This window comes from Camelus bactrianus, chromosome 4 (assembly GCF_048773025.1).
Source record: "Camelus bactrianus isolate YW-2024 breed Bactrian camel chromosome 4, ASM4877302v1, whole genome shotgun sequence".
In the NCBI taxonomy this organism is placed as follows: domain Eukaryota; kingdom Metazoa; phylum Chordata; class Mammalia; order Artiodactyla; family Camelidae; genus Camelus; species Camelus bactrianus.
The window spans coordinates 88,824,527-88,847,954 of NC_133542.1; the positions used below are offsets into that span (position 1 = coordinate 88,824,527).

The following is a 23,428-nucleotide window of genomic DNA, read 5'->3' on the forward strand; positions in this document are numbered from 1 at the left end:
CTCCAACTCCAGACATGTCTGGTTAGCAGATGGTGGAGCCCCTCCTGCCTTCCTCCTTGCCTCCGATGGAGTCCCTTCAAGGGGAACTGGCTGGAGTTTGGAAGGCACATCTTTAAATTAAGCACATGAATAGTTTTAACCTCTCCAAAGGAAACAGGACTCTCTAGGTTTGAATCACACAAGACGTGCCTCCCAAGCCCAGAACTCAGCACTGGGGCACAGAGCACCCCAAACACCGCTCACATCTCAGATATGAAACCACAAAACTTAATGAGGAGCCCTTAGCGCTGGGAGCCCCCAGGCTGGCAGGAGCCCTGTCAGGACTGGTTTCTATCCACCTGCCCCTGTCTTCTCCAAAGAGCCAGGCCGTCCTCCCTCCACGCAACCCAACGGGAAGAGACGAGCTAGGAATCCGGGAACAACATGCTAAGTAGTCAGGGTCTAAGATAATCTGAACTCCGCAAACTGATCCCTTTAATAAGCCGCTGCAAGAAGTGTCAACAAGCCCGGGACTGGACCGGAGTCAGAAGATCAATGTTCAAACTGTGGTTCTACCTGAGCTCCTTATTACCCAGTGGACTGGGCGGAAGCGCAGCCTTCAGTAGTAGGATGTGCTGGGGTCCCTGGGCCCGCGGCTGTTGGGCTCCCAGCCTGGGCAACAGCCAGCACCTGCATCTCTTTGCTGGAGCTACTGCAGCCCATTTTTGCCTGCCGGGACCCTCAGCCAATGACGTGGGCGCACGAATATGAAAGCCCACTTCCCAAATCTCTGGAGGGCCATTTACACTCAGGGGCTCGCCCTCCACAAGGCCTTGTCTGAAACCATTCTCCATTAGCCCCCTTCCCTGTTCTGCCTCCCCCACTCCTTCCCCAGGCAGCCCTGGGACACATCCTTCGTAAATCACTCCTATGGAAATCCTCAGGGTGAAGTCTGCTTCCAGAAAGCTTAACCAAAAGCCCAGGATCTGCTCAAGACCATCTTGGAGGAACCGTATCTTAAAAGCAGTGAACAGAGTATTCAGTCCAAGGGTCACAACAGGCAAAATCTGGCAAAAAGATGTGTTTTGTTTGGCTCACAGAGTCTTTTAAAAATGTCAAGGGCCTGGCCAACATTGAAAAACTGGGAGATTTCACACAAAACCCCAGATCTTCCCTTGCCTTGAAAAATCAAGAGGATTTGGCTACCCTGAGCCTGCATTCCTGCACAGCGACATTAGCTGGGGTGGGGGGCGGCTGCACCTGTGCCTGGGGCTAGTCCCCACCAGTCCACTGACTTTTCCCAGGACCCATCTAGTCTCCAAAGTCATCGGAGTTGGCAAAGTCTTCGGATGGTGCAGGCCATCAAAAGCACTCCATAAAGTCTCAAATCCGAATAAGGCTTTTTCTTGAAAATAACTCAGCTCGAGGCTGCGGGAGAGCAGGGGTGCAGAGTTGTGTAAGATTCTGTTCTACTCCAGCTCTTTTCTCGTGCCTGGCAAGAGACTGATGGACACTTATAAACACTCTTCCGAAAGACCGTGGCTTGATGACGAGAGCTGCTGCGATAGGGAACTTGTTTGCCAGGAACACAAAATGAAATGAAGTACAATCACTTGTGGTTTTAGCATGCAGGCGAGGAAAACAAAAGCAGGTCTTGGTTTCAGATGCTGTTTCGTGTTGCCATCAGTAAGAGGATGGCCTCAGCTCAAAAACGACATTGTAAATTGTAAACATTTCAAAATGTTGACTTGCCCGGTCTGTGTGCTTCTTTGGTTTTTTTTTTGTTTGTTTGTACTATCTTAATTTTTAATTAAAGAACAATTACAGTTGAAGCTCTTTAAATTAATGTAACTGGTAGTAGGTCATTTAAGGAACCCAGTGGTCCAGCCAGGAGTGTTGAGGGCACTGTCAGATGGGCAGTCTGTTTTACAGAGAGATGGGAGCAGGATTTATCCAGTACACGGCATAGGAGGAGGTCAGATAAGACAGCCCCTGTTGTGTAAGAGCACCTTGCAGACCCTTACCTTCAGGAAGCATGATGGACCAAAGGCTCCAGCCACACCCTGAAATCCAGCTCCTTGTTTGCAGAGTCCATGCCCCCAGGGCTGCTTGAGCACCAGTGACTGAGTGTGGTCAGGAATGGTAAGGCACACCCATCCTGGGAGACAGGGAACCCCCCTGATGGCCGCCTGGACTCCCAGACACTCCCAGACTCTCATCAGCCCTGCCCTCACTGCCTGGGAGCACTCGGCAGTGTAGGACAGACACCCAGCCCTTCCTCAATCTCTCATTCACCCGAGGCCGTGTTTGCATTGCAGTCCGACACGCTCTCTGTCTTCTCCGGCTCCTTCTCCGTTTTCTCTCACACCAGAGTTTCTCCTGATTCAAATCCTTGCAGCTTTCATCCCCTCTTGGTGTCAGCCTCCCTGAGGACGAGTTCTGCATTTGAAAATTCCTACTGCCTCTATTCAGAAAAATCGGTCAGCTCTACCCCATAATCAGAGGCTCCCAACTTTGTGGTTCCAGGACTCCAAAGAAGAAAGCCCTTACCAAAAGAACTTAACACGAGTGGGCTTTAAGGAACTGAATATGGAGTTAAGAGAAAAAGAAAAAGGAGGAGAAAGTGGGAGGAGGAGGAGACAGCTTCTCAGTAGTTCCTCTGCTTTGACAATTTTCCACTGGGAAAATGGGCACGGAGACCCCCAAAACACAGCTAGTCCACATCTCTAGGAACAACTCCCTAAGACTTTTCAGATTACCTGTCTTTCTCCGGAATCCCAGGTGTTAAATTGCCATTTGGGGATGGCATGTACAGTCCCTCAGAGAGCTGCTCGCCAAAAAGTCCTTTGTGGCCACAGTGAAGACCACAAGGCTGTCATTCTCGGCACCCCAGACCTCGACATTTCCGACTCTCATTTTGTGGAAAGGCAGAAAAGGGGAAGTACACTGCCTGCATGACAATGTGCAGTGTGCCTAAGAACCAAGAAAAGAAAGAACACGGTAACACACACACACACACACACACACACACACACACACACACACTCTGCTAAGAGGGTTAATGTTCAAAGGAAGCCTTCAGCTGGTTATTTCATAATTCACAGCAAAATAGAAAAGGGAGACCAAATCAGCAGCATCATTTATAAGCCCTGGAAAATGGAAGTTTCCAAGCTGTCATAAATAAGGATGGAGGCACTTGCCAAGTCAGAGATTTTGCCAAGTTTGAGATCCACTCAATCCTTATATCTTGGAGCTCAGAATGGAACACCAACCTTTTGGGATTTGTAATAACTTCTTCTCAGCAAAACTTTTTGCTATTTATAAGGAAGTAAAAACAAAAAGCAAAAAATATTATATGGAAAGTTTTTTTTTTTTTTAAGGAGCATTAAAGCACAGTGAGTGGCGGGGAGGCAATAATGGTATAAATGGTATATGTACTGGGATTAAATTCCCATTTAATCAAACAGGGCTTAACATATGCAATATTCCTATTCTGACTGTGAGTGAGTGTGTGTGTGTGCACGTGCGTGTGTGAATTATTGTGTCTTTCCCTGCTGGTGCCTCTCTCTCTCTCTCAGAGACACACACCCTCTCACTTCTGTGCACATACTCCAACTGACCAATTGTAAATGTTTAATGTGCGTAAACTAAAGAAAGGATAATGTATATTTGTGTGTGTTTGTGTTGAGTGGAAAAGGGAACTAAAAGGGAAGAAGAGGGGAAGAATCATCAAAGGAAAGAAAAACATAGAGAAAACAGGTACCAAGGGCTGGGAAACTTCTCACCAGTTCATACTGGATCAAAAAGAATCAGAGCCACGAGAACGAAGAGCAGAGGTCTGATGGCTCATCTCACAGCATGCAACAGGGGGTCCCGCAAGAGATTAAAAAAAAACAAAACACTGACTTCAGAGAAGCAGGGCCAGAAGCAGATTTTATAAGCACATGGATCTGATTTGTGTGATCTTGGACAAGTTAGTTAATTTCCCAAGTCTTTTTTTTTTTTTTAAATCCTCATGTGTAAAGTATGGACGATGACTGTGTCAACATCACAGATACAACCACAGCCCAGGAGGCCAAGGATGGTGTCTGTTTTGCTGTCATACCCCTCCCAGCGCCTGGCTCATGTCTGACATATAACTGACAATCAATTCTTGCTGGATTTTGAATAGACTCCATGTGAGATAAAACAAGATAACGTATTAAAGAATTGAGTATTTATATGTCTCAGTTGGGGTCACGTCAAGGAAAAAGGATTCGCCTCAAATGCTTTAAATAAAGAGATGTATTGATGAACAGACATCTGGGCAGGTTAAAGGGACAAACAAGAAATGGTGAGACACTGGACACTGACCACAGTGGGAGGCTTTTCCCACCTCTAGGCTTGAAGAGACAGATGGAGTCCATCAGCATTTTCAACTCAACAGTGTTCAGAGAAAGGGGGCAATAGAGAGGTAGTTGGCCTCCCCTAAACCCAGGAGCCTCGGTAAGTGCAGAGAGAAGACTTCACCCAGGGAGTAATCTCTGAAAAGCCTGAAACACCTTAACAGACTTAGTTCAGGTTAAAAACCTAGAACTCCCCCAAAAGGCAAAACAGTGCAGGCACCTCTGTACTTCCCCTCCTCCCCAACCCCGGCTCAAGAGTCTTTAATGAAATTCCATGACTTGACCTGAAGCTGAATTCTAATCCTTAAAGCAGATGTCCTACATTTTTATTTAGCTATTCAGCAAGACTAATAATTACTGTAGGATGAGAATTAGCAGAATGAGATGGAAGGGCGGCAAAGCAACACCAAACCTTGGAAACACAATAAAACCTTGAAAAGAACAGAGATGGAGAGATTTTACTGTTCATTAGCTGATGGTTGAGCAGAGATTTAAATTTAGTAAACACGGGCCCCGGGGTCTTGTGGTGTGTGAGATGGACTTGACCAAATGACTGGAAAATCAGCATGTGCCCTTGGCAGTCTCTTTCAGTCACTGGCTGCCAGACAGGACATTTGGGGACAGGAGCATCGATGTGACTGCAATGCTCAGATGCTGCTCTATCCCTATTGTGTTTCCAAGACAAGGAGCCGCTCAGGCATCTCCCAACACCTTGTTCCCAAGTTCAGATCCTTTCCGTGGAGGTGGCAGGATGTGTCCTCAAGCGAACCTCCCCACCACATTGCCCACCCGCACCCTCACTGAGGTGCTTCCCCTGCCATCACTCATCACTCATCCTCATTGGAGGGCAGGGACTGCTCCACATGAACGGGAAATACTTAAGCTCAAGAGTGACGAAAAAATTCACTTTGGAACAACCCAAAACAACATTCATCTTCAGGTACAAGGGACAAAGACAAACATGCTCTGGGGTTTTGTTAGCTGATTAGCAAAGAATATATATCAGATGCAACTTCTCCGTTTCATAAGGTAGAACTTAGAAAGTCTGTGCCAACTTCCCTGCTGCACCACGTACTGGCAAGTCAAGATTTGCAAGGGCTTTGCTAGTGGCAGGAATTAACGAGGGTTGGGGGGCTGCGGGTGGTGTTTCCTGGACAGAGGACGCCTCTCTCGTGATTTCAGTTAACCTTACAATTCTGCGTCTTGACAACAATCATCTCTGCTCAACTGCTAGTGCTGGTAGGAGTGACCACTGGACACTTGCACAACCCTGAGCATGCCCTAGCCACTTGCTGGACTCACCCAAGTCCTGGCCCTGCTCAAGGGTCCAGCCCATACCCACTAGCTGTTTCAAGCACCAGTTCTCAGAGCCAGCCTACCAGAATTCAAATCCTGGTGTTGCCACTCATTGGAACTAGGTAACCTGGGGCGAGTCTCTCAACCATTCTGTTCCTCAGTCTCCTAATCTTTCAAATGGGAGCAATATTAGTATCGGCCTCATCGGGTTGTTGAAAGAATCATGAAGCACTTAAAACAGCACTTGGCACACCGTGAGGAATCAGTACCTATTAACTATTTACTGCCTTTTACATTCTATGGTAAATATTGCTTTAAAATGTGTTAGAAAAGGTGGAAACCACAGTACACGTACCTTCAATTAAGTGCCGGTAAAACTTCAGTGCCACTTAACTTAAAATGATTTAACAAGGGGAAAAAAAAGCCGAAATTACAAAATACTTTTAAATAAATGAATGTTACTACATCAAATGTGAAGCAGCTCCATCTAGGCCGATCGCATGTTGCCTGCTAGAGTTGTGACGGGAAACTACCCCGGGAAGTAGAAAGCTTATCTGTAGCTCACTGTCTGCAAACACTTGTTTCTGTGGCTGGAGGGAACTCAAGACAAGTCTCTCCTTTCAGTCTCTCAGCCAATCCATTTGTTATTTTTACTCTTAGCCAAAGATTTTAAAATGGAAAATTCAAAAATTGAAATTAATGTAGACCCTCCTCAAATGATGAAAAACTCTGAATGAATGAAGTGAGAACAAAAGACGAAGACAGTATTTGGGATATGACCTTCAACGCTCTTCTTCCAGAATCCGCAAACCAAGGAGCATCATTCGAACTAACAGAACAATCATAAAACAGATCCAAACAAACCATATCCTCTTGTTTTGTCAAAGTCACATCTGATTGTGATCAACGTGTAAGAATTTCCCGGGCAGAGAGGGAATGTAGGAGAATCACGATTACTCCTGAGAAAGCTCCAAAGTGGCCTTCACTGTTTGGACCACATCCAGAATGATGCAGGGAGGGAAGTATTCCTTCATTTGGACGCCGTGGTTTGCAGCCATGCAATTGACATATGACCAATACATGCAAGCGAGTCTGTGATTCGAGGGCATTTCCTGAGGCACAACCAAGCCCAGTGTCAACCCAAGTCCTTCCAGGCATTTTTATCAGTGATGCTGAGTGGACCCCCACATACACCATCACATTTAATGCTCATAAGAGCCCAGTGGGGTGGGGGCACTGTCACTATTAGCATCATCTCCTGAGGAATGAAGTGGTAAAATAACTTTCCCAACGTCACTGAGCTTGTGAGCAGAGCTGGGATTCAAGCCTGCCTAGTTAAGAGTCCAGTGCCTACTGCCTTAATTATTAGATAATTTTCAAAGGGACAATGAAATCTGTTCTCAACTCAGCAGATTTAAAAGGCCATTTAAAGCACTAGTCACCAGCACTAAACAAGCTGTTTGGAGAGGGTCCACGTACTTGGCTCAATAAGACATCACGTCACATTGTTTGTCCAATTCCTAAGTCTTGGATTTGGAGCAGAACCCTTGCAGGGTTACAAGAAGGGGAAAGCAGTCTCAAATGAATCAGAGCTGGGAACCCAGCTTTTAGGTCCCATCCGAAAAGGGGAAACTGAGGGAGGGACAGTGTGGCCAGGCAGGAAACAGAGACAAAGGGGATGTGAAGTACGGGCACCTGATAACAGTTAAAGTTTGATGGTATCTTATCTCCATGGCCACCTGTCTTCCTCTCCCCCCCCCCATAAAGCACAAGTCATCATGTTCATTTGATCACAAAGTCACGTAGAACAGAGCACTGAGTGTACCTCCTGCCCACTCATTCCAAGTTTTTAAAATACCAAAGGACGTTTTTGTTGGGTTTTTTTGGATTGCCTTTTAACCAATGAAAATGTATCCGATGCAAGAAACCAGTAAAAAATAAACGTATAATTCACACTGATGGAAATTTTAAAACTCCTCTTTTTAGAAGAGATTTATTCCAGGATCTACAGTGGGTTTGGGACTCCCACCAAACTCCCAGTGATATTTCTCACACTCTTTCCTCTAACACCTATAGTCTTGGACACCACCAATGACACACACGGTGGGTGTGTGTGTGACGAAGGGAGGGAAATATACAAGGCCCTACAGAGAACGCGAGACACATGGCGATGAATTATAAAACTTTATTGGCTTGTTAAAAATGAATGAATTCAGCAAGTACATTTATGGTCTATCCACATTGTTAAAACAGCACTTAAAAATAAAATAAAAAATGATTACCCATTATTTACAGGAAATGTGAAAAAATGACTTTAAAAGCTGGAACATTATGGGGGAAGAAAACGGCATGAGAATGATTCACAGGCCACCACTATGGATTACAGCAAATGGATTTGAACACAATGAATGAAACTCAAGGATTTGTCTTTCTCTGGAGTCTCCTGCTGATTTTCTTTTTTTTTTTTTTCCTTTTCAGCTTTATTGAGGTATAATCAACACAGAAAATTGTAAGATATTTAAAGTGTACTGTGTGTTGATTTGACATACATACACATTGTGAATATAATATCTTGCTATCTTATATTTGTTTATAGAAGCTCCATTCATAAATGAACTGTCTTAAAGGTGGTGAACATCTCTGTTCTGTTCTTTGCCTCTTACACACTCATTTTTTCCGTGAAAACTAAGATTCCTGGCACAGCCAATGTGGACCCGTGTTGGGTGCTCACTCACAATACGTCCAAGGCTCCACACAGCATCAGCCCGACTTAAACTCAGGGTGATCTCACTGTCAAAATCAGATGGCTGCAAGGTTCCTTTGTCCCTGAAGCTCAAGACAAGGAAGTGGGCTAACTTGAGTTGAAAATCGCCTTCTGTGACAACCATTTTCACGTCACATTCTGGATGGGGAACTCTGTTAACATAATTCAGTCCGGCAGCACCCCACAGAAAATTATATCCCTGCCCTGTCCAGGAGGGTCCTTAACCTTCTCAGGTGCCCTTGACATGGTTTGCAGGTGCTGTCGGTGTGTGAACACAGTAGAACACACTTAACAGGATGGCCACTTCTGTCCTGGCTTCCCGGGAGCCCAGTCTGCTAGGGCACAACCCTGGAGGCTCGCCTGACCTGGACTGGGAGGGACTGGCACAGCCCACGTGGCTGCATGCAGCCATCCTGCGAAGATTCTGGGTTTTATGAAATCGCTTCTCTTCAGTTGTTCTCTGTCTGTGTCTAGAGTCTGAACAAAACCAGGTGCAATGAGCTTCCACTACAGTGGGAGGAAATGAGATGCAAACCCAGGGAGGAGTTCTAGACAGAAAGCACTAGAGCAGGAGAAGGCGTCAATCATCCACCCTCCAGAGGAGGGAGAGAAGAGTGAGTACTGGGCCAGGTTAGTGTTTTGATTACATTTTGCATTGGGAAGAAAAAAAAAAAAGGTGTGTGCAAAGCAACCAATGAAGCAAATAAAAATAAACTGTCACAGAGTCAATTTAGAATGCTAGAGAGAGAGAGAAAAAAAAGTCAGGGATTTTAAGAGACTCAAGAAGAGAAAAGAAGAGAGAAAAGGCAGGAGCGCCTCCATCGTGCTGGTCCTCACTCCGGGCAGTGGCCTGAATTTCTGCCTCTACTCCTTGAGCTGCTTACTCCTCCCACTGCTGAACGCTGAACGCTCTGTCCGCGGGGCAGCGGCAGGCCCCAACCACTCCGGGTGTAACTCACGATGACTGGAAGAGTTCGGAGCCAAAAGCTGACCTCTTGGGGGGCACTGTGGGGTTGGGGCTGGGGTCGTTTCCTTCTCACCTCTGCTCCCTGCTCTTGGAAGGGAGACTCCAGGGGTCAAAGTGAAACCAGTCCCTGCTGGAGACGAGGAGGGAAATCCCCTGAACCGATCGTCTCTATGTGGGGATTAATTTCTCCTGTTGAGAGATGGACCTTCTTTGGCCTCAGACTGATGTATCACGGGGACGGCAGTGGGAGTTTCTCAGTCTCTCTCGGCTGCCTTGGGGGTGGTCTCAGTGGGACCCGATTCAAGATACATCTTGAAGATGACAGATGACATACCTGCTCTCCACCTACCAGTGGCTGCATGAGTACATTAAGGACACCCATAAAAAGGGGCTGTGTGCTTTCCCATTTGAACCCGGATGCCCCTGAACGGGTCAAGTGACATGGACTTGGAGAAAAGTCATGTCAGACAAAAACAGGAGGTAGGACTCACTAGGTTGTCTCCAGCCACATGGAAGTGGGGCCATTTGGGGGTTGGCGGCGGACATCGCTGCAGGAGAGTTCCCAGGCAGGGTGAGAGAGCCGAGGTCCCAGCCAGCAAAGTTACAGGAGGGCCCCAAGAGTAAGTGACGTGCTGCCGATCCCTGGGTCACTAAACTCTGTGGTACTAAGGCTCTCAGTGGCGATCCCAGGAAGTGCGCTAGCAACGGCGAGATAGCAGGCGAGATACAGTGAGAGAACAATGATCTTGCTTTAAAGACAAAACTAACAAACTGGCGGCCCACAGACATGTTTTGTTGGCCTACATAATGTTTTAAAAATAACTGAGCCAACTTTTTAAAAATAGGGACATTGCACATAAAAAAAAAAAAAAAAAAAAAAAAACCCACCAGGTTTCAAGTTGCTCTTAAAGAATCAGAAGGTTTGGAAATCTGGACCCACATTCCTGGGAGGCACGAGTTGGCTGGGCCTGGAGGACAGCTGCCTCTCTGGAGGGGAGGGTGTTCAACTCTCCCAGCCCACACTGTTCATTTAGGATACCTGCCTGGCACCGAAATGCCACTTCCTTGTTGGAGGGCGACAGACTTGATTTCAGCAAAACGGCTGCCTCTCCTTCTCTAATGCTGCAAAAATGCACCATATACACCTTTAGGAAGCTCGAAAAAGAGTTCTTATAAGCAGCATCAAATGATAGCAAAGGATGAGGGGGTGGTCCAGAGCACAGAGGCTGGGACTGAGGTCTTCAGGGATTTAAAAAAAAAAGAAAAGCAAAGAACACAAGACCATACGAAACCATTTTCTAATAGCCTGCTGTTTTCATCGTTCCCTAGGAGATGTCAACTGCTCTTTGATATCTTCAATTGCCTTATCTGTCCACTTTTCTCCATTTTAAAACAAAAATCTACCCTGTAATTCTTCTAGCTGTTGAGTACGAATATTCTTTTTTTTTTTTCTTTTAGGGTCTGGGATACTTACAAAATAGTCCTTAAACAATTCACTGCCTTTTTATGCCTCCAGGGAAAATGTAAAAGCTTAAACAAAAATTTTACCAAACGGCTGATATTTAAGAACCTCGCTGTCCTGACAGCCTCTGCTTGGCTCTTGGTTTGAATTTCATTTTTCTTTCAGGGTTCAGGATTTCTGCAATTAGCTGGCCTTTTTGTAAATCAACACCTTCGGGAAAGATCCAAATCTAAGTCATGATAGGAACGGTCATTCAGCAGTGAGCAGGAAAATGGGAATTCAGAGAATATTCAGACCTCTGACACCCAGGGTCAGCTGCCCTCACACTCAAATATCTTTTTGGAAAGACAGCTCCTGAGAACAGCAGCCTGTTTGTGCTTCGGAGAAACTGCCCTTCTATTAGGCGTGAGTACAGAGCAGCCAAGTCAAATGCTGTAATCCATAGGACTGTGAAATGTCTGCATCAAGCAATAACATATTTAGTGGCTAATGTAAAAGATACATGATAAAATATTCATCATGATAATATTTTTATATCAAGTGATGCCTAAGCGAATCCTGGTTTATTAAGATTAATGCCTTGGTTACACAGGATTCAAAACAATGTTCCCAAATACGTTGGACTAGTTAAAAATCTATAAAATCTTAAAGCTGAACTGCAAAACTTGAGTAACTATTCCCCACTGCCCCCTAAAAAAAGAAAATTTAAAAACATCAGTAAGTTCCCAATTCAGCCATAGCATCTCTGTGCAGCCCTTAACAGTCAGAGAGGATTGTGTTTTCAAACAAAATGCTCCAAGCCTGGCTTTGAAGCTCTCCTAAGGTGGGAAGTGGAGCAGGGGCAGCTAAACCTCTCTTCTGGACAGGAACCTGCCTGGTGCACACTAAGCAAAGTGTACAAAGGCTATTGTGATGGCCAAGTGCGTGACACAGGTGTCCACGGTAAGACTAAGGCAGGAACGCAGGCTCTGCAGCTCCAAGGCTGCCCTCTCAGCACTGAAGCCGGACATTCCAAAGCACACATTCATTAGCGACCTGCCACCCCTGTGCTCCTGGGTCAGGAAGAGCTGTCCTGCCCGGGAAAACCCAGCAGGAGGGCACAGGTAGTAGGGGGACTAGCCTTCTTAGAGTGTCGGCTCCTGCTCCCAGCAGGCTAGCCATTCTGCTTGTAGGCCTTTTCAGAGTAGAAAAGCCGCAGTTCTGTCATGGGAACAGCGTGAGATGCTGCGGCCTGCTCACTCGGCACACTTCTAAAAAGCAGGGGGCTCGCAGAGGGCAAATGAAAGGACATATGCACCATATGTATATATTCCATGCTCTCCGTTATTCTGAAACCGACTATGCCTAAACGAAATCCACAGCCCCTGACCAAATAGCTTCTTTTTTCTTTTTCTTTTTGCCTGCTGATAAGCTTTAAGGAAATCATTACTGCTGACTGCATGACTCTGAACCTTCAAGGCCAGTGAAGCAATGAACCCCTCAGTGTGACACCCCCAAGTCCCCACAGTGATGGTGGACATGCCCTTAACTCGTTTAGTCACTGTGTTCTACATGGAAAAGTGAAACTTTCTGAATTCAGTACTGATTAAACAATAGCAAAAACAGTGCTAAAATTCGTGTTAAATGGAGATTAGACTGTTCAGTGTGTACTTATACCTGTCCCTAAATTTTTTTCTTTAACTTTGCAGTTCACCTTTAATAAACAGAAACAGTGAAAATCAATACATTTCCAATATGGTCAAACAGCACACCTTTCCGAAGAGAAGCACAATCCAGTAGCATTTCATTTCAATTTTGTATTTGAATGATCATAAGAACAAAGAGAAGCATTAATTTAAGATGTTTTCTTGAGCTTCTGCTTAGCTGCCTGTGAGCTGTCTCTGCACTGGTGTTCCCCACTCACAGCTCACAGGACCTGCAGGCTTGGTGCAGGACTCCTGCAAACACCACCCACATCTACCAGAAAACCCCAGATAAGTGGCATTTCCCGGGAGAAGCCAATGCCAGCCCCAATAGTCCAGCTTACAAGGCAGCATCAACCAACAAGCACCACAGCCCCTTTCTCTGTCTTTTCCTTTATTTCAGCTACCCATCCAGTGGGATCTTATGAAACAAAACAAAACCTAAAAGAAACACAAAATAAAACATAAGTCATGCTCAAAAGAAAAATCAATGGAAATTAACATGCAAGTACAATCACTTTTAAGAGAACATAATAAATAAACATCAAAATTAAGACAAACATGGAATATGCTTGAAAACATAAACATAATATAATCACGAAACAGAAATCAGGAGAAAATGTGAGTCTCATTATGAAGTAACTTGGTTTTAAAATCAAAACCGATTTTACATGGCACGTGAAACACAGGAGAGAAATGCAAAGGGTTTCTGCACACAGCTCCACCCATAACTGCAACAGATGTTAACATCTTACGTTAAGGAGGAGAAATCTGTGTGCAGCATTATATGACCCCTGAATAATTTTTATATATAGGAAAAAATAAAATTCAACAGCAAATATCTACCCAAATCCTAATTTTTCCCACCCATAAAACCAAATTATTTCTAAAATAACTGATTAATTACTCAGCCAGATCAGAGAACTGACTGGCTTTAACCAGCGAAATACTGAGCTCACACAAAGAAGTTGATTCTTTTTCAAGAATCCTACTATTAAATAACTAACTGCCTAAATTTCATTAAGTATTGCATGATACATACGACACACATTTATTATATAACATACGGTATATAGCATACAACATGAAGTATATTGTATGTATATACATTACATATACAATATAGCATGTATGGTATATAGTACTTAATATATAAAACATGTAATATATAATACTTAATGTCAATTGATTCTGCAGACATTTACCGAGCCCTGACCAAGCAGTAAGCACTGTAATACATGATACAAAAATAAAGAAAATAGAGTCCTTGACCTCTAATACTTCACTGGCCACAGAGAAAGCTGAGGGAATCACTTGCACAACAGATAACAGCTGATCTACTTTGTGCCAGGCTTTCTTCTAAGTTCTTTGCCCAAATTATCCCTTTTAATGTCACAAAATGCCACGAGAAAAAATCTATTATTGCACCCTCTTTACTGCTACGAAAACGGAGGCCCAGAGGCCTCCCTCAAGGTCCGGTGACAGCTAGCATGTGACGGAGCTCAGATTATGACCCAGGACCTCTGATTCTGTGGCTGCCCTACCGTGTCCTTGTGCAGGGAGGACACAGTCTCTCCGAACTTGCCTATGAAAACTCCAGGCACAGGGAAGGTTCTAGTACCCAGAATCCTGTGTGTAATTTCCCTGAATCTTCATCAGGGTCGTAAGTGACAAAATAGATGACATCACAGTACAAACCCCCAAGTTGCTTCCAAGACGTTTCCAAGTTCGACTTTGGAAGATGCTCCTACACCCAGCCCTCCAGACACTCCATCTTCCCCAGCCTGCTGTCTGGTCTGCCAAGCGCTGGTGTCATCTGCCTCCAGAGCTGTACTTACCACCACCCAGCTGTATCATCATGAACAACAGTACCAAGAGAGTCTAGGAGCTTAATTCCAATGACGTTTCCCCCTCCCGCCCGTCCAAGTCTCAGGAAAAGAACTGGGCACAGATGCCAAACATTGGTTGTGGATTTAATCACCCACAAAGCACTGAGAATTTAGGAAGTACACAGTGACGCTGATTAAGTCTCCTTCATATCTGTCTCTCTTCTCTTTCTAAAAGTTCAGCCTCCAGGCAAAGAGTGCTAAACAGTACGCTGTGGCACAGAGCTCAAGTCTGCCAAATTAACTAACCAAAACACCATAGCTACCCTTTCAGGTTTTAAGAGGGTGGATCTCAAATTCCTTTCCACGGAAACAATAAGATGCATGTGAAGATGTCAAGTCTGCCAATAAAAACAGGAAAAAACTTGGTGATACAAATGGAAGACATCATCCCCAAACAAAAAGATTTGTTGATTCAACATAATAGTTTCTCTGCACATTCCATTTTGAAGCACTGATTTGATTAAAACGACGGAACAGAATACGCTGCTAGTGCAAACCTTATTTCCACTGAGTATGTGGCCCAAGAATTCGAAGAGTTTACTGATGTCAGAGTGCTTACATCGGAACCAGGCTGTTCTTTTGCTTCTATTTGCCACTTTCCTCTGCCATGCAACACCCCCCACCCCAGGCTCTTTAATTATTACCATTGGGAGCTTTTGGCTTCTAGCTCAGAGGAGGCCAAGGGGCAACTTTCTCTGGTCGTCCTGAATCCGGGTTCATCCGACACCAGACGCCTGCACCATGCTGCCTAGGTTCGACCCCAATGAGCAAAGTGGCACACCTCAGGTGCACCTGTAGGGAAGTCGGTGCCACATGTGCCCTGGCCCCCAAGATCGGCCCCCTGGGTCTGTCTCCACAAAAGGTTGGTATGACCTGGCCAAGCCAACTGGTGACTGGTAGGGTCTGAGGATTACAGTGAAACTGGCCATTCAGAACCGACAGGCCCAGATTGAGGTGGTACCTTCTGCCTCTGCCCTGATCATCAGAGCCCCCAAGGAACCCCCAAGAGACAGAAAGCAGCAGAAAAAATTAAGCACAGTGGAAACATCACATTTGATGACACTATCAACATTGCCAGACAGATGAGGCACTGATTTTTAGCTAGAGAACTCTCTGGAACCATTAAAGAGATCCTGGGGACTGCCCAGTCTGTGGGCTGCAATGCTGGTGGCCGCCACCCTCATGACATCACAGATGACAACAGTGGCAGTGGAATGCCCTGCTAGTTAAGAACTACAAAGAAACAAGATTTAATAAAGGGTTATTTGACAACCAAAAAGAAAACATCATTACAATTGGGAGACACGATTTGCCTGGCTCTTTGCAAGCTCTTTTACACTGCCATTCCCTCAGGCTGCAACAGCATTTGCCTCCATTGAAGTTGATGTTGTGTCCCTCTTCAACCTCCTTCTGCTTTGCCTTTTGTGATGCATCCTTCTCAAAGATGCACACCTCAGCTCCACACACCCCTGCAGTAAAAGCAAGGGAAGCCACCCTATAAAACGCACTCAGTATCTCTCCTGAAGAAAAGCCAGCTTGCTACAATGATAAGCAATATGCAGTGTCTGCACTCAAACCATCACTTACACCACCTCTTACCTCAAGGAAGGCAAGTCAACCCCTCTCCATACCCTTGATCTTCCCATCCTCTTGACAGACTTAAAATATGCCACCATCTATTGAAAACTTGGTTTGATTTACTTGACTACAAGGACAGGTATCCAATGCTTCATGTTTCTAAGGGGTTGACAGTAAAATTCAGTTAGGGCCCCCACTTACGTACTAGAATCTTAAGACGTCTGCCCTCTCACGTTATAAGAAACTCATGAAAGGGGCCGCAAAATGATAGAAAACAATAGATAATTATTGTCTCCTAGTGAGGGGGAAAGTTTTTAGACGACAACAAATGGCTGAACATCTTGTGGGTTTAGCAGCCAAACGAGCTGTCTAGCTTCTGAGCCTGAAATATAGATATTTTGACAATGTGACATTCTGAAGCATTTGCAGAATTCCGATGGTGCATGGTAGTTATCGTGAAAACAGCTCCTTTATCAAAAACAACTCCAGAGAAACTGCCACTGCTGCTTACATTAGCTGTGCCAAATAAGAACAAGGATGCAGCAGGTGCGGAATGAGAAATGTGATGGAGAGTTGAAAGCAGAGAAGGAAACCCGGATGTGCCCTGAACCTCAGGCTCTGCTACTTGCTGATTCCAGATCTGCTCAACGACCTCTTCAAAGGAAGGACTGGGGGCGGGAGGGGGCGGTGCTGAAGGTCAGCGAAGCACTGTGCTTTCTTTACCATTGGCTTCCGACCCATTTAGATTTATTTACATTCAAACGTGCAGGCATTTTCCTCCTATTACTCAGACACAATCAGCCGGAAAATGGCAAGGATCTGTAGCACATTTAAATTAACAGCAATTTATCTGGAGCAAAAAAGGAAAACTGCTGAGTCGAAAGGAAGCAAAGGGAACGGAAGAAAGATGCAGCTGCTATCTAAAAACGCAAATCTTATCACATCTGTCATCCGAGAGTTCAAGTAGAAAACTGCCAGCTTGGGTGTCTGCAGGGCATGGCGCCACTCTGGAGATGGAGCGGTGGCTAGGGTGACAGGACAGCGGCTCAGCTCCACTGGAAAGCTAAGCCAATGCTCCCTGAGCCTTCTGGAAAATGTTTACCAGGTAAAATCATAGAATACACTCTTGTGTTCTCACAGGATTTGGTGCCTAGAAAATCGTGGGGACAAAAAGCTTTCCTGCACAACGTTGGACTTGAGCTGGGTGCGGTTTCTCCTTCTTTCAGCACCTGGGCTTAAACCCCAACTGTCCTAATTTGACATCTGTGGAACATTTAATATCTGTTGGTCATTATATTAACTCTCCCACGCTATTGTGCCTTTTCTATTTCATGGGTGACACACTCAACCCACTTGGCCGTTGTGACATGTCCAGGAATGGAGTGAGAGCTGAAATCTAAACTCAGAACCCCTGGATGGGCAGTCCATCATTTAGTGTATCATCTGCATCAGCAGCAGAAGTTTCCCACTATGTAAGTTTAGGTCCTGGTACCTTCTTTCCTGTACTCATTCCAAAAGTTGCTGAACCATCCTTCAAACACCCCTTTTGCTTCCCAAGGATGTTCTTTGTCCACACACCATCACACCTCTTACGATCTCCTGCCACCCAGCAAGTTCTCCTTTAGGAGCCTTCACTTTTCTTGAAGAGCCAATGCAAAAGCCACCTCCTATGAGTATTTAGTTCACCACCTCTTAATGTCTATGGCACTCTTCCACACATCCTTCTTTTATACTTTTGCTAAACTTGCATTTCTTTTGTTTACATTCCTGCATTTCAGACTTTAAGCCACAGGAGGGCAGAGAGAGTATATCCCTACCTAGTCTATGCCCTACGGTGCTTCACATAAATACCAAAGACAGAGCGCATTTTAAGTTTTAGCACAGTAATGCCTACACTTCAAATTTTATTGGAGAACTTTGATGGACTTGATAATAGAACCAAAATGGACGAGACGGGAGGAGACAAGACAACGTAGGATCTACTGCTTCTCATTGGTAATGGGGTCAATCAAATCACTTCAGAGCCTCCTGTGTAAAGTCACATGCTGGGTCAGAAGCATGTTGTAGGTTGAAGAGTTAGACGCAAGAACACCCAGGGAGTGTCCTGAGCATTTTAAGCTCCAGGGGAAAAGTGACAACTTAGTTCATTCGAATTCTTGTGATGATCAAAATTACGGGGTGTGGGAGTGGGACAGAGGAAGCTGTTTCCCATTTGTTAGCTGGAGATGAAAAACTAAAGTAAATGGCTGAGGACGGTCAGCAAGGTTTTTAAAGCTCCGGTTTGACTTTGCAAAATGAAGTTTAGTTATGAGCTGAAAATTAAAGCAGGAAACACAAAGTTCTTGGAAAAGCTCGAATGCATAAGGAAAGCCAAAGCTATTGCACAATTAAAATTCAATGATTCTAAGGAGGATGGGATCTGATCGGCAGGACCTGATGAAAAGTGCCCAAGGGCTTAACCACCACCATGTCAGGGACTTCACATGGGACGGGGAGCACATCCAAAGACTGACGTCATTGCCCCATCTGTGGAATCACCTAAATATGCTGCAAGCAGAGTAGGAAAAAAACAAAGATACAGCCTATGGTTTGATGGGTATTAAAATACTCAAAAAATTTTCACTACAACCACGTTGAGACACCCAAGTCAATCTATTGTTCTCCTAGGTGTGTCTTGCCTTCTGGTTTACTACAGTAAGCATATATTGCAAAGTCTACAGGGTAACTCTTTGCAATGTAAAATGATATCTTCCTAAAGACATTGTTTCACGATTCCCAGACCAGAGAGGCTCACCAATGACTCAAACATCCAGTACAGACGCACGGCATTACAAATTTCATTATAGAAGCAAGTGTACTTGCTGCTGCCAATATAGATTTGTGTCTAGATTTGTTTTTGCCGAAATACTCCAGCCAGTGATTCTTCTTAGTATATGATGCCAGAGTACTACAATCTTGTGTCCAAACAGGAGGCAAGTGACATAAAACCTATTGCTCAATTAACATATAACTACAGAAACCTGCGGAAACCTCAAATATACACAAGGAAGTTGCTCAGCTCTGCTCAACAGTGGGTGAAACCACGGCCCCCAGACCAAAATGAATCTGGAAATAAATTTCTAGAAAAATAAATAATGCATAAAACAAGCACGAGAAAAAAGTGGACATGGGACAGCTAGAGTCTGTCTGATGATGATGATGATGATGGCAGTGCTGGTGGTTGGTGGTGGTGATGATGATGATAACGGTAGTAATGGTGGTGGTGGTGATGATGGAAGTGGTGGTGGTGAGAGTGGTGGTGGCGGCGATGATGACAGTGATGATGTGGTGGTGATGATGACGATGATGGCACAGATAATAAAGATGAAAGCAGGAGACGGAAGGAGGAAGAGCAGGAGGAGGACTTAAAGGAAATGCAGTCGCTGCTGACACACTTGGGAGACATCAAGCATGTAAAGAGGGTGACCCCAATTATTGGAGAGTGAAAATAGAGGTAATAAGGCCCCAGAGCAGCACTACAAATCCACGTCCAAGTTAAAGCTGAACCTAGAAAAGAGAGAGTAGGTGAAAATAAATTTGTTCTGGAGCACCGCTTTTTCACCAGGCACTCCAAGCCATGCTTCAGAAATTGAGTTTGAAGATTATTAATACTTAGGATGCTTGCTGAGACAGCAACAATCGGGGGCCTTTCGAGTGCCCAGTGTCCCTGCCTATTACTGCAAAGTAGGGACATCAGATCCACTAATGGTTCCAGTTAAGCAGAGAGGAAGGTCAAACAAATAACCTTCACTTGAATAGGAGTACCTTATAAATCTCATCTCCGTTCAGATTAGCACAGCACACAAGATAATGAACCCTCAGCTAAGCACCAAGCTTTCCAGACTGCAAAACAAAGAGATGGGGAGCTGATAATCTCCATCAACTGGCTGCAATAAATGTGAATTATCCAAGTCTTCCTGAGAACAGGAGCCAAAGCAAGGCCTTTGTATGGTCTGGCAATAGACATCTTGGAAGGTAGGCTGCCCTCCGATGATCTGGTGCAGACAAGGTGAAACTGCCAAAGACCACGTTCTGAGGACTTAACTCTGGTTTTTCAAGGAGTCCAATTGGTGCAGTCACTCCCTGGCCCCATGATGGTTCCCTCTCTCGCATCCAGCCTCCTCCTCATTGTCCAGCCCCTACAAGCAATGACATCACCACCAGCTGCCCAGGGTCCTGCTCCCAGACCACACATCTGCCTTCATGGCAGCAGCAGGCACACACAGGAAGCTGCTTGGCTTCAAAGATTCTTTTCTGGACTCATTTTATCCAGGGAAGTCGATATGCCCAAATTCAGAAACAGAAGATTGTGGAGTGGGAAGGAGGTCCTCCACCTAAACATGCCCTTTTTCTCTGCCAACTTTTCTCCAGGATACCATTAGCAGAAGGACTTCCACCATCTCAGAAGTTATCTCAATAGGACAAGAAATAAAACGTGCCTCTCCTCCAGAGCACCTGAGACGCGATGAGGATGCTGGATCTGAAAGGTGGTTCATCCCGCCCTTGGTGAGCCTCCCTAGGACATCACCTGACACTTCTCTTTTATGCAAAATGTAAAGTCCCAGGTGGGACCCTGCAGAAGTGAATTCAACTCAAACCCAAGTGATCATCTCTTACCATAGCAAGGTTTATAAGGTAATATCCCAGAACTGCGCATCGGTCTAAAAGAGCACCAGCCCATTTACGCCACCAAGAACAGGACCCATGCTCCGAAAGGGTTTCCCTATCAGGTGGAACCTCAGGATTCTGGTGCCACAGCCAATCCCTCTGCACACTCCTTATGGTTAGCAGGTGACCCATTTCAAAAAGCTTCCATAAAATGGAGATCCTACTCTAGTCTCAATAGGAAACGTGAAGAGTGCAAAGTCCATCCCAGAGTCACAGCCTTATATGCATTCAGCCAGCAGAACCCCCAACTTGACTTTAAACCCAAAGTTCTGGAAGTCTCCACTGCTGCGACATTTTTATTTGCTCAGAGCTCATTCTGGAAAAAGGCCGTGCTGCTATGTCACCCCACCGCCCGCCCCTCACTAACACCGCAGCAACGTCTCAGAGCAGCTGGGCTGGCGCCAACATCAGTGGTTTCAAGCGGCAACACCCCTTTCGGGAGACTGGAAGAGTCTCTCCACTCCTTGACTCTCTGATGTCGGAACGCAGCAAGTCCCTTCATATTTCTTTCGTTCAGGTACAATTTATACATGGAGAAAACCCTGAATTTTAAAGAGAGTGCATTTTTACACACACCAGATTTCCCGATTTATTTTCCTTTTTAAATAGAGAATGCGAGGCGTATACGGCATACCAAATATAACAGCTTGGTTAAGAATTACAGCAACCACGCCAAGAATCAACCAGAACCAAGACACTGGGAAAACAATATATCCTAGTTTTTTTCCTTTTAATGAAAATGTAGTGTATCCAAACATCTGACGTTATTTTAAGGAATGCTTTCCATACCTTCCGGGAAGTTCTTTGCTAAGTCAAAGTGATTAAAAGGGAAAGGTTATTTACCTTGTAACTTGACACACATCCTTAGTTTAAAACAGAAATGACCATCTACATAAGCAAAAAAGATATTCAAAGGAAGACGTGATGGACAAATGCACTGCCTTACGTGAAAGCAGTAAAAATGTTAATTAAAATGTCACACAGATGAACGGACAAAATATGACTACACAGGCACGGTGGGAATGACTGGACTATACATTAGTTTTTCTTTCATTCTTCATAATTATGGCCACTACTACCCATCGTTTAACTACACTAGATCCTAGAACTTTATCTACAGCTACCATCAGAATTAGAATTGTAATAAATACAGTTGCCCCACATGTTTATCTTCTTTGGTAACTGCGTGAGGCTGGAAAGAAAACCAGCTGGATGGCTGCTGAGACAGCAAGAAGCAGCCTGAGACCAGCAGACCTGAGTTTGGATCCTGCCCTGTCCCTCCTGGCCTGTGTGACCCTTGCCAAGTCGGGGGACCTCTCTGAGCTTCCTCTAGAACAGACATGAAATAAATCTAATATATCATGATGACTAGAATTAAGATGAGTACCTAATACCATCCATGCCATTTATAGGTTCCTCAGCTCAGGACAATTGCTAGAATTACGATATTTAAACAAAGGATCCAGCCTTTGAAATTCCAAGGTACCTTACTGATTAAAAAAAAATACAATTGGAACAATCTCTCTCCTGATTTTGGCCCATCTTCACTGAGCCCATTTAGGACTTGGTGGCAATATGACTTTGAACCAATTAATGACCGTATTTTTAAAGCTCTCAAGATTGGACTCTATCTTCATGAATGCTTGCCTTGTTCCAGGCTGTGTAACCAAACGGCTTTCTCTTTTAGCTCTCAGTTCTCCATCTTCCTGTTTGGTTTTTCTGGGGATAACCTCCATCTCTCACTCTCTCTCCTGTCTCTGTCTGATCTCCTCAGTTTCTCTGTATCTGTGGGACCTTCTCTCATTTTCTCCTGTGGACTGAGAAGAACTGAAGCATATGGTGACATCACTATTTTTATTTATCAAGTAGAAGTTATGTTCTGGATTTCAATATGATACGGTTTCCTCTTTAAAAACTTAATGTAAATTGTATTTTATTGGACATTATCCTGCCATCGTGTTGCTGTGGTTGTTTTGTTTTGTTCTTCTGTGACACTGGGGGCAAAGAACATTAAAGTTAAGGGCCAATCAGAAAATGAAGATACACCATTTCTGAAAATATTATTAAATAATGTAAACAAGAGAAATATGGCAATTTCTAAAAATCTGGTTTCCATACTCCTTTTCAAGTATATGAGTCATTCACAGGATTCTTTTGGGGAAAGGGCTATCACTTGCTTATTGTGAAGTGACAAGGAAGGTTAGTACTTCCATTTTAAAGACAAACATATAAAGGTAGAAGGGAGCTAAGTGATCATATTTTGTTTGATACAAGTATATGCTTTATTCACTAATCACACAGTAATAAACGACCTTCCATAGTGATGACAGGACACTGAAATGTCTTCTACAATTACCTTGTGTAATCCAGTCTCACACTGTAGGACAAAAAATTCTCCAGCTTTCTTCCCAAAGCAAGGACCTCTGTCCTCCACCAAGAAATACATGTGTCAAGAACCAAGGGGACTTTAAGTAGATGAGCCCTTGCTCCACCCACCACTGGGGCATCCCTGGGACGCTCCTGTGCTACTCACCAGAATGACCGTGCCTTAGTGCTTTCCAGAGTCCCATTCACAGTCGAGAGCAGTGAACACCAACCCTACACACAGTCAGCTCAGCAAATGACTAAACTGCAAATGATGACTTTCAGCTGCATTTTCATTCAGAGGCCTAAATAAATGCTTTGTTATGAGTTATCAAGTAAAAATTCACAGAGGTGA

At 44.6% G+C, this 23,428-nt stretch overlaps 1 protein-coding gene and 1 pseudogene across 5 annotated transcripts in view; one reads left to right on the top strand and one right to left on the bottom strand.

Annotated features, from left to right (window-relative positions):
- Nucleotides 1–23,428, bottom strand: part of NTRK2 (neurotrophic receptor tyrosine kinase 2) — a 327,597-nt gene that overhangs the window by 177,986 nt on the left and 126,183 nt on the right. The window contains exon 15 of one of the 5 annotated variants that reach the window (XM_074363098.1): nucleotides 7,831–12,976. The exons of the other annotated variants lie outside the window; for them this stretch is intronic. Coding sequence (XP_074219199.1) covers nucleotides 12,939–12,976 — 38 coding nt within the window. The 3' untranslated portion in view covers nucleotides 7,831–12,938. Of the gene's footprint in view, nucleotides 1–7,830; nucleotides 12,977–23,428 lie in introns of those variants that run through there. 5 annotated transcript variants of the gene reach the window in all.
- Nucleotides 15,151–15,799, top strand: LOC105078791 (large ribosomal subunit protein uL11-like; annotated as a pseudogene).